General features: G+C 45.6%; 1 protein-coding gene across 1 annotated transcript in view; it reads left to right on the top strand.

Moving 5' to 3' along the window:
- LOC135573996 (tetratricopeptide repeat protein 9B-like) overlaps positions 1 to 17170 on the top strand; it is a 39697-nt gene extending 22527 nt beyond the window's left edge. Inside the window, exons 2-3 of the mRNA XM_065024635.1 lie at positions 12227 to 12409; positions 12750 to 17170. Coding sequence (XP_064880707.1) covers positions 12227 to 12409; positions 12750 to 12844 — 278 coding nt within the window. The 3' untranslated portion in view covers positions 12845 to 17170. The remainder of the gene's footprint in view (positions 1 to 12226; positions 12410 to 12749) is intronic.
- The last annotated feature ends 328 nt before the right edge of the window (positions 17171 to 17498 follow it).

The following is a 17498-nucleotide window of genomic DNA, read 5'->3' as shown; positions in this document are numbered from 1 at the left end:
CTATATTCCATGGTTTATAATTAGACTTCTTAAAATGGTTTGTGTATAAGCCCGGAGACGCGAAATGTGTTTATGTTAATTAACGGTCAATTACCATGAGACCGGCAGTTATTTGCTTGACAATCACCAGCTGATGAAGTTTCGTGACCACCGCAGCCCTACTTTTGCGTAGGACTATATATGAGCCCAAGATGAAAATAACCCTGAATTAAAATAATGATTGTGCGTTAAATAACACATAGCCTACCGAATATTACTCATGGCAGAAAAACATTTAAAAAACATAATTTAAAATGTCTTTGGTACATAATTGTTCTAGCCAATACTCCAAAATTCAACAAATTAGCCTAAAACTATATTGAAGTTCTATTTGATTTTGAATAGCCTAGTAATAGGGAATTTCTTATATTTTCGTAATTAATATGCTGACACATTACCTTTACATTTACATTACATTTAAGTCATTTAGCAGACGCTCTTATCCAGAGCGACTTACAAATTGGTGCGTTCACCTTATGACATCCAGTGGAACAGCCACTTTACAATAGTGCATCTAAATCTTTTAAGGGGGGGGGGGGGGGGTGAGAAGGATTACTTTACTTTTTTTTTAGCTACAGAATATCTCACCACTGCGCGTTGCCATCTCCTCCGCTCTCACCTTCATTGCTTTCTGCAGTGCCATAGAGAGGGGCTGTCAACAGTTTAATGAAATATGTTTTGTTGTGATTTTTTTTTTTACTATCGATTTTCGCGAACAGATTTCACTTGGTTTCCCAAATTAAGCGCTGGGTCGCTGCAGGAACAGGGTTGTAGAGCCCATGGCAGAGTTTGGGAGGAATACCCCCAGTCGCGTAGCGAGAGGCTGCATGTTCCTCAAAGAGTGGTTGATGTGTCGAGTGAAATGACTGGAGAAGCCTATGCTGCCATGACTGAAAAACTAACCTGCGGGAAAGTGGCCTCCATTCGCTTTTCGAGTGCGTACAGATGACGTCTTTTCCCCCCTACCCCTGTTCCTGCCCATTCGATAATGAGACATTCTAAATCGACACTAATTTGACATATTAGTAAAGACAAGATTCAATTGAGAGTCGTCTGATGGGTGAAAATATGATCACTTGGGAGAACAGCGTGCGCCGCCTGAGGCAAAGAACAGAGCGCACGTTTTCTTCTTTTTTTGCGACCTTCTCAAATCATCAACAGCCTGTAGTCGCATCATGCAGCCCATATATGTTTTGATTTGAAAGATGTTATAAGGTTTGCATCATTCACAACTTAAGTTGCCAAATAACTCTAAATGTATTGTATAGTCCCTGTTTAAAATGATCACTTTTACGCTCAACGTAGCCACTTCATAGGCACACTTGCTCCGGAATAGGAATATAAACGTTCTATTTTATTCAGCCAAGTTCAGTTATATTCTTCTTACTATAAAACCATATAATATAAAAAAATAATGTCACGGGACTTATTAGCATATCTTGTCTGCTAAATGAACAAGCCTACATCCTATGGCATGGCGCGTAGCCAGATAACACACAGTAGGCCAACTCATCTTCTGTTCTTCTGGAATACAATAAAGAATGGATTTATTGTGATGGTGTATATTCAATTGATTTATTAGACTTTTTAAAAAGTAGATCAGCGCATCAACGACTTGTAAATGAGGCTTGTATGCAATGGAGCCCTGGAGATGCTAAACGTGTTTATGTTAAATTAACGTCAATTATCGCGAGACCGGCAGGCTTTTGCATGATAATCGGCTGACAAAATGTCAGGACCACCACAGCCCCTACATCTGAGAGCACTAATTCACATTGGGCATGCTGAGGTCATCTTACTGTCGATGAAGTCATTACAAGGATAGCTATTTCAATCATATGAATATTTCAATAGATGAGCTATGAATTGAATCCGCTACTATTATGGGTGATGTAGCAATGCAGTGGTTGAGGTTTGGGGCGTTAGGGGAGGGAGGGAGAGTGGCAAGAGAGAAGCGCTGTGGCGCCGTCCGGGGATGGCAATTAGAGAGGCGTGGAGGAAAAAAATGGTTTCTCTGCTCGTTTGGCAGTTTCGTCTTCAGCACTCCATAGACGCATGGAAGCCTCCGAGGGTGCTGTGGATGTCACCGAGGCATACACATGCACAGAGGCTCATATTGAACCACTCAGGCGAGCAACAAGAGGGTCTAATGATAAGTGATGATGTGTGTGTTCTAATGACGATATGGGTCTGCATTTGTCTCACTACTGCAGGGACACAGCAACCCAGGAAGCTCATTGGTATAACTGGACCAGGGGATGTAAATGATGCCCCTCAGTCCTATCAATCAATGAGCATTCAGGACTATAATAAATTAATTGAGTTTTTTTTTCATGTTGAAATTCTCCCTGAAACCTTGACAGGGATGTTGGGGATTACATCTGACGGGGGTTTGAATTAATGCTTGCAAGTGAAGAAATATCAATGTGATCAACTTCATAGGTAATATATACACAGTTGAAGTCGGAAGTTTACATACACTTAGGTTGGAGTCATTAAAACTTGTTTTTCAACCATTCCACAAATGTCTTGTTAAACCTCTCTGGGATATGTGGGACGCTAGAAAATGCAGAGCGCCAAATTCAATATAAATTACTATAAAAATCAAACTTTCATTAAATCACACATGTAAGATACCAAATTAAAGCTACACGTGTTGTGAATCCAGCCAACATATCAGATTTCAAAAAGGCTTTTCGGCGAAAGCAAACGATGCTATTATCTGAGGATAGCACCTCCGTAAACAAAAGAGAGAAAGCATATTTCAACCCTGCAGGCGCGACAAAAAACACAGAAATAAAAATATAATTCATGCCTTACCTTTGACGAGCTTCTTTTGTTGGCACTCCAATATGTCCCATAAATATCACAAATGGTCCTTTTGTTCGATTAATTCCGTCAATATATATCCAAAATGTCCATTTATTTGGCGCGTTTGATCCAGAAAAACACCGGTTCCAACTTGAGCAACGTGACTACAAAATATCTCAAAGATTACCTGTAAACTTTGCCAAAACATTTCAAACTACTTTTGTAATACAACTTTAGGTATTTTTTAACGTAAATAATCGATAAAATTGAAGACGGGATGATCTGTGTTTAATACAGGAGGAAAACAAACTGAAGCATGCTTTCTGGTCACGCTCCTCTATCTAACAGTACACTTCAAGTGACCCTCGTTCAATATGGCCGTACTTCTTCATTACACAAAGGAATAACCTCAACCAATTTCTAAAGACTGTTGAAAAGAGAGTGACCTCAAAAAGAAAAGTCTGAATGGTTTGTCCTCGGGGTTTCGCCTGCGAAATAAGTTCTGTTATACTCACAGACATGATTCAAACAGTTTTAGAAACTTCAGAGTGTTTTCTATCCAAATCATCTACTAATAATATGCATATCTTATCTTCTGGGGATGAGTAGCAGGCAGTTGAATTTGGGCATGCATTTAATCCGGACGTGAAAATACTGCCCCCTGTCACCAAGAAGTTTTAGCTAATTATAGTTTTGGCAAGTCGGTTAGGACATCTACTTTGTGCATGACAAAAGTAATTTTTCAACAATTGTTTACAGACAGATTATTTCACTTATAATTCACTGTATCACAATTCCAGTGGGTCAGAAGTTTACATACACTAAGTTGACTGTGCCTTTAAACAGCTTGGAAAATTCCAGAAAATGCTGTCATGGCTTTAGAAGCTTCTGATAGGCTAATTGACATCATTTGAGTCAATTGGAGGTGTACCTGTGGATGTATTTCAAGGCCTACCTTCAAACTCAGTGCCTCTTTGCTTGACATCATGGGAAAATCAAAAGAAATCAGCCAAGACCTCAGACCTCAGAAGACCTCATCGTCGGGAGCAATTTCCAAACGCCTGAAGGTACCACGTTCATCTGTACAAACAATAGTACGCAAGTATAAACACCATGGGACCATGCAGCCGTCATACCGCTCAGGAAGAAGACGCATTCTGTCTCCTAGAGATGAACATACTTTGGTGCAAATCAATCCCAGAACAACAGCAAAGGACCTTGTGAAGATGCTGGAGGAAACAGGTACAAAAGTATCTATATCCACAGTAAAACGAGGCCTATATCGACATAACCTGATAGGCCGCTCAGCAAGGAAGAAGCCACTGCTCCAAAACCGCCATAGAAATGCCAGACTACGGGTTGCAACTGCACATGAGGACAAATATCGTACTTTTCGGAGAAATGTTCTCTGGTCTGATGAAACAAAAATAGAACTGTTTGGCCATAATGACCATCATGTTGTGGGGGTGCACCTCGCAAAATAGATGGCGTTATGAGGAAGGAAAATTACATGGATATATTGAAGCAACATCTCAAGATATCAAGTCAGGAAGTTGAAGCTTGGTCGCAAATGGGTTTTCCAAATGGACAATGACCCCAAGCATACTTCCAAAGTTGTGTCAATATGGACTAAGGACAACAAAGTCAAGGTTTTGGAGTGGCCATCACAAATCCCTGACCTCAATCCTATAGAAAATGTGTGGGCAGAACTGAAAAAGCGTGTGCGAGCAAGGAGGCCTACAAACCTGACTCAGTTACACCAGCTCTGTCAAGAGGAATGGTCCAAAATTCACCCAACTTATTGTGGGAAGCTTTGTGGGAATGTGATGAAAGAAATAAAAGCTGAAATAAATCATTCTCTCTACTTTCTCCGAGTTGGGCATCTCCGGCGCGGCCCACGCTTGGATTGCGTCCTACCTGACAGGTCGCTCCTACCAGGTGGCGTGGCGAGAATCTGTCTCCTCACCACGCGCTCTCACCACTGGCGTCCCCCAGGGCTCTGTTCTAGGCCCTCTCCTATTCTCGCTATACACCAAGTCACTTGGCTCTGTCATAACCTCACATGGTCTCTCCTATCATTGCTATGCAGACGACACACAATTAATCTTCTCCTTTCCCCCTTCTGATGACCAGGTGGCGAATCGCATCTCTGCATGTCTGGCAGACATATCAGTGTGGATGACGGATCACCACCTCAAGCTGAACCTCGGCAAGACGGAGCTGCTCTTCCTCCCGGGAAGGACTGCCCGTTCCATGATCTCGCCATCACGGTTGACAACTCCATTGTGTCCTCCTCCCAGAGCGCTAAGAACCTTGGCGTGATCCTGGACAACACCCTGTCGTTCTCAACTAACATCAAGGCGGTGGCCCGTTCTTGTAGGTTCATGCTCTACAACATCCGCAGAGTACGACCCTGCCTCACACAGGAAGCAGCGCAGGTCCTAATCCAGGCACTTGTCATCTCCCGTCTGGATTACTGCAACTCGCTGTTGGCTGGGCTCCCTGCCTGTGCCATTAAACCCCTACAACTCATCCAGAACGCCGCAGCCCGTCTGGTGTTCAACCTTCCCAAGTTCTCTCACGTCACCCTGCTCCTCCGCTCTCTCCACTGGCTTCCAGTTGAAGCTCGCATCCGCTACAAGACCATGGTGCTTGCCTACGGAGCTGTGAGGGGAACGGCACCTCAGTACCTTCAGGCTCTGATCAGGCCCTACACCCAAACAAGGGCACTGCGTTTATCCACCTCTGGCCTGCTCGCCTCCCTACCACTGAGGAAGTACAGTTCCCGCGCAGCCCAGTCAAAACTGTTCGCTGCTCTGGCCCCCCAATGGTGGAACAAACTCCCTCACGACGCCAGGACAGCGGAGTCAATCACCACCTTCCGGAGACACCTGAAACCCCACCTCTTTCAGGAATACCTAGGATAGGATAAAGTAATCCTTCTCACCCCCCCCCTTAAAAGATTTAGATGCACTATTGTAAAGTGGCTGTTCCACTGGATGTCTTAAGGTGAACGCACCAATTTGTAAGTCGCTCTGGATAAGAGCGTCTGCTAAATGACTTAAATGTAAATGTACTATTATGCTGACATTTCACATTCTTTCCAGATAAGGGAAAGAAACCCGCTGAATGGAGAACGGAAAAAGACACAAAAACACTGGGTGAGAAGTGGACGGAGACAGAGAGAGGTAGACAAGTGCAAAAGGGAGAGGAGGAGAAAGAGAAAAAAGAGAAAGAGTAGAAGGGCGGAGAGGAGGACAGTGCTGTGTCACCTCGTTGGAGCCAGTCTGCTATTAAAGGCAGCGAGCAGCAGCAGCAGCTCCCTGCCCTGTCCTTCTGAATGACGGAGACAAACATTCACCGTAGACTGGCGCTTAAGGGAGCTATTATTAATGGGCCTGGAGAGAATCTGTGTATGCAGAGAGTAGCCATGTTGAAGTGTGATGGCACTGCAGGCGGTATTTTCACACACGCAGGCTAGTGTGTGTGTGTGTGTGTCTGTCTCTCTGTGTGTGTGTGTGGTTGTGTGTTGATTGGGCTGGTAGGACTACGAGGGCTGGAGTGGAGTACCCACCCTTTGTACCTCCAGATACCAGATATCCAAACTAATGAATACTGGGTATCAGCTAGGTACTAGATCCTTATGGCTGCCAACATACTACATTTTCTGACGTGCAGATACCAGATACCCAAAACATCAGCGTGTTCTTGTGGAGTTGGGTTTTATCACGTGTTCAGAGGCAGGCTCATAGCTCTAGGCAGCTGGTAGCCTAGCGGTTGGAGCTGTGTTTCGTTAAGTGAAATGTTGCCCGTTTGAATCCCCGAGCTGACAAGGTGAAACATCTGCCGATGTGCCCTTGAGCAAGGCACTTAACCCTAATTGCTCCAGGATTGCCGTTGATGAAGATTGACTCCCCCACTGGGCTCAGATGTAAATGCAATGTCTATTCCCACTCTTGGAGGGTGTGTGAGGGAGTGTGGGAAAAACACATTTCCAAGTCACGCGTGTGTATTAATACACGCTTGTACAAGTGTAAAATATGTGAGAAGAGAGAGAGAGAAAGTCAAGGCAGTGTGTCAGTGATTCAAGGGAGGCAGCGGTCACTATATCCGCTCTGGTCAGTGAGTATCAGAGGTCAATGATGACACAGTGGAGAGGAGATGGGGAAGCGGCGGGATGACAAATAGATGGAGTCCGAGATTGATGCAGTTAAGGTAGCGTGAAAATGGATGTGTGAACTAATTATAAAAGGATGGACAGCAAACTGATCACCACCATCATCGGTGGCTTTAAATTAGCCAGCTCACAGCTGGCCCTGAGAGAGAGAGGGAGGGGGGCAGACAGAGAGTGTGAGGGGATCGAGGAAAACAGAGTGAGATGGGAGGAGAAAAGAGAGAGGCCTCCTCATCAGGCAGTGGGAAGAGACAGGAAGAGTGAGCGCTGGCAGTCGATCGATGCAGAGCTTTCTCATACTTTACGCTGTTTGACATGTCTCTCCACCATTTCTTTCTCCGCCCCTCCTTACTCCTTCATTTACACTAGAGTATCTCTCCCTATCGCTATTAACCATCACCGTATGTATTCCTCTCGTTGTTTATCACAACAGAGCTTATTTCTCTCTCTCCTCCTACACTCTAAATGCTTCTCGCTCTTTTCTCGCCCTTCTTTTGTGGTCTGATCTTTTTATTTCGATCAGGCTCCTTTGTCCTCTCTATTTAATCTCTTCTCTCTCTTTCTGACATCTATTCTCCCCATCTCTGACTCCCCCGCTCTGGGATAAAAGGCAGTCTTCTGTTTTTCAGACAAAATGCTCCAGGCACATTAGTGTGAGGATTCCGAGAATGTGATAAACTGCTCGCTTCATCTCTCTGTCTCTCTCTCTCTCTGTCTCTCTCAAACGCACACTCACTTTCACTCAGAAGCTGTCATTTGCACCTGTTAGGTTTCTCCCAAAAAAGATTTAAGAAGCTGGTAAATTCCAGCATTTTCCCAAGTATGTCGCACCATCATTCTCCTCCCTTCTTCTTCTCCTCTTCTTCCTCCTGCTTTGAGTCTGCTCAGTATTCCAGACCGGTGTGGTGCTTAGCGATATGAAAGAGAGAATCCTTAGAGAGAGGGTGTTTTCAGATCACTGACACTGACACTAACTCAATGTGCACAAGGTCATCACCAAACCACTTAAAGACTCAGCTCTTTCCTGGCTTCTCCCTAGATAGCCTCTCTCTCTCTATCTCTCTGTCTCTGTCTCTCTGTCTCTGTGTTATTCTCTGATGAGAGCTAGAAGAGTGGATGGGCGATGATAACAATGGATTGAAGTGAGAGTTTATTTTGATGCTACCATTATCACACCGTGTCCGGATGCAGCCCTCGATGCATTTCCCCTGACAGCCCATCCATCTGTCTAACGGCTCAGTGGGGTGTGGTCAGGGTGCAGTGTGTGTGTGCTTTTGTGCGTGTGTGTGTGTGTGTGTATGCGTGTGTGTGTGTGTGTGTGTGTGTGTGTGTGTGTGTGTGCATGCATATTTCTACCCGTGTTTGTTCAGGCCCATGTTTTTACACTGTTTAATCATGTACATTTCGACACATATTTCTGTGTGCCCGGGCACTCGCGTGCACGTGTCTGTGTGTACGAGCTTGTGTGTTTGTGAGAAAAGAGAACACTCTAACAGCGTTAGCCATTATATAGGCCATTATGTGCTGGAACTGAATCCGCTGAAAGCTTTCCCGTACTCTACTGGCTCCCTTACCCCTGTAGGATGATGGATGGACGGGAGGGATGGAAGACGGAGGGGGGGGTGCGCTGGATGGAAAAACGAACATGGTTCATATCTAGAGTACACAGAGGGAATCCGATGTGGCTGGCAGGAAGACTGTTTAGAAAATCAGCTGAGTTTGAGGAAACAATTTGACCTTTGGCCCCTCTGTTGTGATCTCAAATCTGCTGAGTCATATCCACTTATCAAACGTGAGAGTTCTCCATCCCCTAGCTTTCTATTTTAGCTCCCTGGTGGCTCGAATAACTTGAACTCGCTTGAACTACGCGCGCGTGCTTGTACGCGCGTGCGTGCGTGTGTGTGTGTGTGTGTGTGCGCCAACCCCTCTGCTCCCCCATCTCGTCCCTCCCAACCCGCCTTCTCATTGCATGCGAAGGAACAAGGTCTAGTGTCATGAAAGTGTAGGCATACATGTCTGGAGGCATTGTGGGTTTAAAAACAGAGTAGATCAACAGCGGGAGGGAGGGAGGGAGGGAGGGAGGGAGGGAGCGAGGAGGGAGGGAGGGAGGGAGGGGTAGAGAGGTTTTTGTAGAACAGCAGAGGTAGGGTCGTTCCACGACCCGTGTACATTTTGCTTCCCTTTTATATTTGAAGTAGAAATTGTGCACCAATATTGCATTTGAAATGTCTGTCATATTAAATGAAGTTCCCTTTAATATAGACCACCTGGGACATTTTATAAATCAGATGTTTAATATGAATAAAGACTTAACCCCCAAACATCTCAGCGTTTTCACCATCATTATCATTTATTTCGTGTGACTAGCGATTCTTTCACGTCTCTCTCCCTCGTTTTGAGGTCAACCATTTTGACGTGAACTGAACTCTCGTTTTAATGTGATGAAACTCTTCCTTTCTTCATTCAATAGCCTCTCTCTCTCTCTTACACAGAACATGCTTTCATTCCCCCGTCACAGGGGGATTTATGGCGGATTTAAGATGAAAACCTCAACCATGATACGGTCAACACTGTAACTTTAATAGCACTTCATTGGCACTTACTATATTCATCTATTTTATTTAACCCCTTGAGATGGGAAAACGTGCGTTTTATGAAGTTGAACATGTGCTCTTTAGGACGAAATCTTACAATTCGGTAATATGTGTAGTTATTTACTAAGTTACACTATCTACTACATTCGTGGAACGACCCAGTACTTGACGTCGGTTGACTCTGGAGAGGACTGAAATGAACTGTGTAGCAGGTCTCTACCGACAGTCTGTAGACAGTCTGTAGACAGTCTCAGAACACAAACCGGTAGAGATCTATTGGATGGGATCTTGCGTTTCTTAGAGTGATGCATTTGTGTTGCAGTCAGACACCCAAAGCTAGATGTAATCAACATGGCTCCATTTCCTTATCCTATCTTGTTGTCAATTGGCGTATTGGCAGGACACAAACACGCACGCACGCCACGCACAAACACACACACTCTCCCAGAGACCTCTTTGAGTTACAGGAAGGTGACAAGTGCTGGAACACATACAGTCTCCCAGTGTAACCCTCCCCCTCTCATCTCCCCCCCCCCCCGTCCCCCTCCCACTGCGTCCCTGTCCCCCTCCCTCCCGGTCTCTCGCTCCTGACTCACCCTGGCTCCCAGCTAATAGACCCTGACTCATGCTATTCACAGAGCTGTCTGTGTGTCAAGGGCAGAGACAGAGGAGGGAGGGAGGGAGGTGGTGAGGAGGAGGGGGGAGGGGGGGGGGGGTAGAGAGGGAAAGGTTAGAGGAGACTAGTACAAAGTGGTGGAGAGAGAGGGAGAGATGTTCTTGTACTGACACAGGCTTCAGTATGACGGGGGAGGGTATAACTATAACTGTGTGTGTGTGTGTGTGTGTGTGTGTGTGTGTGTGTGTGTACTAATGACGTTACAGACATTCGCTGGTGAAAGGTTGCTGCTGTAAGACACACCCATACGATTAATGACCACAATGAAACACAGTGTCTCCAAAGTGCTATTGTTCATACTCTACCTTTCCATATCTCAATAGTGTCATCACTATCTCCTGCCGCATATATCACCTGTATCTGTCTTCTGTTCCCTGTGAACCTGTCTCCTCACCTTCAACTCTCTCTTTCTTCTCATCTCAACCCTCTCTCTCTCTCTATCCCTAACTCTCTCTCTTTCTCATCTCATCCCCCTCAACCCTCTCTCTCTCTATCCCTAACTCTCTCTCTTTCTCATCTCATCCCCCTCAACCCTCTCTCTCTATCCCTAACTCTCTCTTTCTCATCTCATCCCCCTCAACCCTCTCTCTCTCTCTCCCTTTCTCATCTCATCCCCCTCAACCCTCTCTATCCCTAACTCTCCCTTTCTCATCTCATCCCCCTCAACCCTCTCTCTATCCCTAACTCTCCCTTTCTCATCTCATCCCCCTCAACCCTCTCTCTATCCCTAACTCTCTCTTTCTCATCTCATCCCCCTCAACCCTCTCTCTCTCTATCCCTAACTCTCTCTTTCTCATCTCATCCCCCTCAACCCTCTCTCTCTCTATCCCTAACTCTCTCTCTTTCTCATCTCATCCCCCTCAACACTCTCTCTCTTTCTCATCTCATCCCCCTCTACCCACTTCATGTCTGCCCTGTCATGAAATAAAACTTCACAGTAAATATCCTTCACTCTAAAGGTGTGCAAAGTTAGCTAGATTCCCCCCTCTTTTTCCGGGGCCAGTTCATCAGCAGTTATCTCTTTTTAAATGTACTCAACAGCATAAGCTATATTCTCTATTTGAATGTGTAATACATTGACCAGGTTTATTATTTTATTTATTTTTGCAGCGTCCTAGTTTCTAGCTATTTTTATCTCCCTGTCATCCTGAAGGAGTAGCGCGCTAGCTGAATTGTACACTGTTTAAAAGGCCTGGCACATCAGCTCTCTCTCTCTCTCTCTCTCTCTCGCTCGCTCTCTTTCTCTCCTCTCTCTCTCTCTTGCATTCTCTCTCTCTCGCTCTCTCTCTCTCTCTCTCTCTCGCTCGCTCTCTTTCTCTCCTCTCTCTCTCTCTTGCATTCTCTCTCTCTCGCTCTCTCTCTCTCTCTCTCTCTCGCTCGCTCTCTTTCTCTCCTCTCTCTCTCTCTTGCATTCTCTCTCTCTCGCTCTCTCTCTCTCTCTCTCTCGCTCGCTCTCTCTCTCCTCTCTCTCTCTCTTGCATTCTCTCTCTCTCGCTCTCTCTCTCTCTCTCTCTCGCTCTCTTTCTCTCTCTCTCTCTCTTGCATTCTCTCTCTCTCGCTCTCTCTCTCTCTCTCTCTCGCTCGCTCTCTTTCTCTCTCTCTCTCTCTCTTGCATTCTCTCTTCTCTCTCTCTCTCTCTCTCTTCTCTCTCTCTCTCTCTCTTGCATTCTCTCTCTCTCGCTCTCTCTCTCTCTCTCTCTCGCTCGCTCTCTTTCTCTCCTCTCTCTCTCTCTTGCATTCTCTCTCTCTCTCTCCAACCTGTCCAAACTCTTTAAAAAAAAAAAATAATGTTTTACCCCTCTCTCTGAATTCAGTCCGATGCCGACAAGCTATACGGGCACGAAAAGAGCAAACCAAGCAACATTTTTCAAAAGAATGCACAATAGTCCAGAAGTGACTGATTCCTTTCTCCCCATCCCTGTTTCTGTGCAGCGTGCCTGTTGCAGTCCGAGCTGGTGAACTATGAGCGTGTGAAGGAGTACTGCCTGAAGGTGCTGGGCTACCAGAGGGACCACTTCAAGGCCATGTACCGCGCTGGCATCGCCTGCTACCACCTGGGAGACTACGACTGTGCCCTGCGCTACCTGCGTGACGCCAAGCACCGCGAGCCCTCAGGTAGGCTGAGACAGTACTGCCGGTCAGTAAAGTCTGTCAGTAAAAGAGAGAATCTGGTTTACTCATGTCGCTTAATGCCAGCAGCAACACTAACAATTATCTCCCTCTATTTCTCTCTCTCTCTCGCTCTCCTTCTCTTTCTCTCCTCTCTCTCTCTCTCTCGCTTTCTCTCTCTCTCTCTCGCTTTCTCTCTCTCTCTCTCTCTCTCTCTCTCTCTCTCTCTCTCTCTCTTCCTCCTCTCTCTCTCTCTCTCTCGCTTTCTCGCTCTCCTCTCTCTCTCTTTCTCTCTCTCGCTCTCTCTCTCTCTCGCTCTTCCTCTCCCTCCCTCTTTGTGACACAGACACAAACGTGCTGCGGTACATCCAGTTGACGGAAATGAAGATGAATAGGGAGGGTCAGCGGGAGCGGGAGAGCGGCAAAGAGGCCCTTGGCTAACCTTTGACCTTTTGGCCTCTCTATCACTATGGCCTATGCTATGACCCATCCTACGTCACCTCTCCTCTCTGACCTCCTCTCCTCCTTTATGGAGCCCAGTCCCATTTATGACTGGCCCGAGCGATGCGCCTCAACCATGTAAAAGAACAGGGCAGAAAAAGCCCTGTCTCTCTCCCTCTCTTCCCCCTCCCCTCCAGGCGCTGTTGTTCTGTACCCCAGATGCAGACTGTCAAACCAAGAAAAAACGAAGCAGAGGGAAATACTATACTATACTCATACAAAACAGTCATGGTTGTCCGAATGAAAAAAAAACTGCTTAAAAAAATATATGATCAAAGACAATTGCGTAATTTAGAGAAGGTGTAAAAAAAATGTAAAATAGAGTAGAATTTCTTATTTATTCTTTCGATGTGAGGACTGAGGAGAGGTCCAGGGTTGGGAAAGGGACCAGGGGAGGGCAGGGGAAGGAGTTTAGGAGAAAGGAAATGGTGTAACACATATCAAGACCTTAGGCCAATTCAACTGTACACCCTGACCCCTGCCCTGTCACAATGGAGGGAGGTCTGAAAGCCACTGACCCAGACTTGTCCCGGAGAGAGATTGTCCCCCCAGTACAGTACAGATCAGGCTAGCTAGCAGACTACATCTCTGTCTTTTTAATACGGAATAGTCTTCAGACAAGCCGACCTTTGCGCTCATGTTCAATCAATCTTCTTTTTAGTTTTCAGCTTGTAGTACCTTGTCTCTATTTCTGGACGCTTTTTAAATTCAAGGGCTAATTCAAGTGTTTGTAATTTGTCCTTTGATCATTTTTTTTGTCTCCTGTTTGATTTTCATTTGCACTTACGACTATCGGTTGTTATGAAGCAAAATGTGAGTCCTTCCTCTTTCTAAGGAACAGAACAAACTAACTCCCACCGGACTCACTGTTCCTCTGTTTAACAGGTGTGTTTTTGTGAACCGGTGTCTTGAATCTGTTGTCCAATCCCCCCTGGAATGTGTTGTGTTGTCAGACTGTTACCCCCCTCTCTGCTTTCTAGCTAATGATGTCACAATGGAAAATAGCCAGTGGAACTGAGGTTCCATCAAGCACCCTTGGCTGCACAGAGTTCTCAGATTTTTTTACTCTGAGATCTACTTCCAGGCCCTTGATCACCCGTGCTGAACCTTTCCAGGCGTCAGTGACATCACAAGACACTCTTGGCAGTGTTCGTGCAGGGAATCCCATCCCACATGCTGTATCCGTCTGAGGTGTAATTCAGCCATCTCAACCCAGTCAGATAAAAACATCAACCCGAGTGTGCCATTTGAGATTCCGAATTTTGTTGTGCATATTTTAATAGATATCAGTGTTTGCGACAAACAAAGAAATCGGTTCAGAAAATAAATGAGTACAAAAATCGCTGTCTCCGTAGGCAGATTACACAACAGTAGTGGTAGACCAAGACAAGGGAGGATTGTGATTGGGGCAAGGCCAGATAATGGACATATTACACATACAGACCATCATACCACTGCATACTTTCTAAATACCAATCCCAGTGATGCTGAAAAAGCCTGAAGGGTTTCTAGGATTTATAGAAATACGTAGACGTACCTGCCCTGTTCTAAAGGAGAGGTTTGAGTTGACCTTAATTCCGCCATCTATTACCGTGTAACCCAGTTTCCTTCACCCTATGTGCAAGCCAAGCTCCTGCATGGTAATGTGTGGCTCAAAGGGGAAGCCATTTTGGATGTCAGGGATAATGTCTGGTTCATTGCTTTCTATAACAGGGCAGGTTGCTCCCCCTATCCAATGTATCCCGCTAATACCCTCTATGCTCCCTGCAAACGTAGAATGGGTTAATGGAGTAGTCGGCGTCATAGCCTGAAAAGGACCTTGGTATCTTGTGTCTCGCATCGGGTAATTTTCTGAGACTTATATGGTCCCATGCAGAAAGAAATTAAGGTCAGCAGCAGTGGTCTGCCTTGGCCAATGCGAGGAGACGAATTCCAAAAGGACTTCAGAGGAGTGGATAATACAAGATCAAAACGATAACAGATCTCATCATTTGCCTGTGGCCTAATATGAGGGACATTGGGACCAAAGTGCATCAATAAGAGGAGGCTGTTGAGGGGAGGACGGCTGATAATGATGTCCGGAACGGTGGAAACCATGTGTTTTGACGTATTTGATACCTTTCCACTATTCTGCTCCGGCCATTACCACGAGCCCGTCCTCCCCAACTCAGGTGCCACCCAACCTCCCGTGGTGTCAATGGGACTCTGGAGAGGCAGCAGCGCGATGCCTGGAGCAAATTTGTGTGATCCAGAGACGCGCTCCACTGTAGAGGGAAATGGGCCAGCAGCACCAGTAACACAGCAGGAGTGCAGTGTCACTCTGAAACTGTGGAGATGGGATTATGGTAAAGCAGCGTTGTGAAGAGGTTCGGGGGAGGTTTACACCTTGGTACAGAGACACGGTGTGGAAAAACACGGCGTGGAAAAACCCAGAGGCACCAAGAACTCTCTTTCTTTCTCGCGCTCTGATTCTCATTCTCTCCACCTCTTCCCCTCTCTCCAGATCTCTCTCCATACCTCAATCTCAATTTAAATTCAAATTGCTTTATTGGCATGACGTTTCAATGTCCATATTGCCAAGCCTACTTTGCAAATGGATATATATTTAACAATATTAACATCATAAACAAAATGTAATAATAATAATCGGGATTGTCAATGAAATATACACTGAGTATACCAAACATCGGGGCATGGACTCTACAAGGTGTCGAAAGCGTTCCACAGGGATGCTGGCCCATGTTGACTCTGCAAGGTGTCGAAAGCGTTCCACAGGGATGCTGGCCCATGTTGACTCCAATGCTTCCCTCAGTTCCATGTCAAGTTGGCTGGATGTCCTTTGGGTGGTGGACCAATTCTTGACACACACAGGAAACTGTTGAACCTCAAAAATCCAGCGGCGTTGCAGTTCTTGACACAAACCGGTGTTCCTGGACCTACTACCAAACCCCGTTCAAAGGCACTTACATTTTCTGTCTTTCCCATTCACCCTCCGAATGGCACACATACACAATCCATGTCTCAATTGTCTCAATGCTTAAAAATCCTTCTTTAACCTGTCACCTCCCCTTCATCTACACCGACTTGAAGTGGATTTAACAAGTGACATCAATAGCTTTCGCCCGGATTCACCTGGTTCCGTCTACGTCATGGAAAGAGCAGGTGTTCTTAATGTTTTGTATACTCAGTGTATATCTCTCTGTCTCTTACTCTCTCAACCTCACCACTGTGCAGTAGTGTTGTATTGGTCCCTATGGCTGGCTGAGCTGGGCCTACTCCCACATGGCCCCATAGGGAATCTCCCCATGGTCCTATCTCCAAGGCATCCATCCACCATCCTGTTGTTATCCCAGTGTGCTGAGTCATTATCGCTCTGTGTCTATGGTTACTGTCTACACATAAAAACAGGTCAGGGCTAAGTTCTTCCCACCCCTGCCCTAACATGACCCATTATGAGATAAACAAAGGAATGACCCTGGACCAGTTATTGTGGGAATAATGTTACAACGTGCTGTCTGTGCAAATATAGATAGAGAGAGACATCGTCTCTTTAGCCGTCTAGTTCTGAAAAGACACGGCAAAAGCACAAACTAAAGTGGGGAAGTAAATACGGGCCGTTTTTCTTCTCTTTCCTTTGATGTCATTGAGGTACATGTTTGTCAAATGTCAGTCGTTTTTTGTGCTTACGAAACAATTGTGAACAAAATACGAAACTGAAAAGAAAAACGAATGGCTGTTAAAAGCTTTACCTTATTGAGTAATTTTATCAATTGATGAGAACGCAAGTGAAGGGGGAAGTGAGTTTGGTGTAGCTACACCACAGGCTCTCTGTCACGGTGTCTCTGTGTGTAGATGTTAAGTAGGATTTGTTGTCCCCTGTTTTTGGGAAAGTCCATACCCAACTCTTAAGAGTTTGTGAACCCCACAAAGTGACAGTGGATCTCGTTGAAGAAAGTGGGCGTTGGAGAACCGAACCAGTTACACAGTAGAAGTTATGTATGAGCTACAGCAACGAAGAACTCCGCTAATCTGTTTTCCTTTCCTTTTTCCTCGTTTGCTTGTACCGGAGAGTAGGACTTGATGATGAGTACATCGTGGTTAGAACTACATTTTTTTCCCCATTGGACCATGTGAGGAAACGTCCGTTCAATATTCCAAATCCAAAAACATTGGAGGACGTGATAACTGGTTACGTTGAACTGCTAGCCCGGGAATGCCCTATTGATTGGTAAATTAAGACTATAAATAAAGTTGAAAATGAAATTGTGCCTGCGTGATCGTCTTCAGGGTTGTCCGAGTGTATGGTGATACCTCAATGTAGGAGGTAAACAGCAACAGACACACACACACACACACTTCTCTCTGCCCACCTCCCTCGCTCCCCCTCTCTTCTTCCTCCAAAGGTAATAATCTCTGTTACTACTGACTGCCCTGCTTAATTGCTCCCTGAGCTCCAGAGAGGGGGGGGGGAGTAGAGGAGAGAGAGGTGCTGAGAAAGGCATTGGAGGGGGAGAAAAAGAGGGATGGTGCGAAGAGATATCCCACTGGGCACACTGGTTGAATCAACATTGTGTCCATGTCATTTCAATGAAAT

The sequence above is a fragment of the Oncorhynchus nerka genome, linkage group LG11 (genome assembly GCF_034236695.1).
Source record: "Oncorhynchus nerka isolate Pitt River linkage group LG11, Oner_Uvic_2.0, whole genome shotgun sequence".
Classification (NCBI taxonomy): Eukaryota; Metazoa; Chordata; class Actinopteri; order Salmoniformes; family Salmonidae; genus Oncorhynchus; species Oncorhynchus nerka.
The sequence above is the reverse complement of the archived record's forward strand: the minus strand, read 5'-3'. Positions and strand labels throughout refer to the sequence as shown.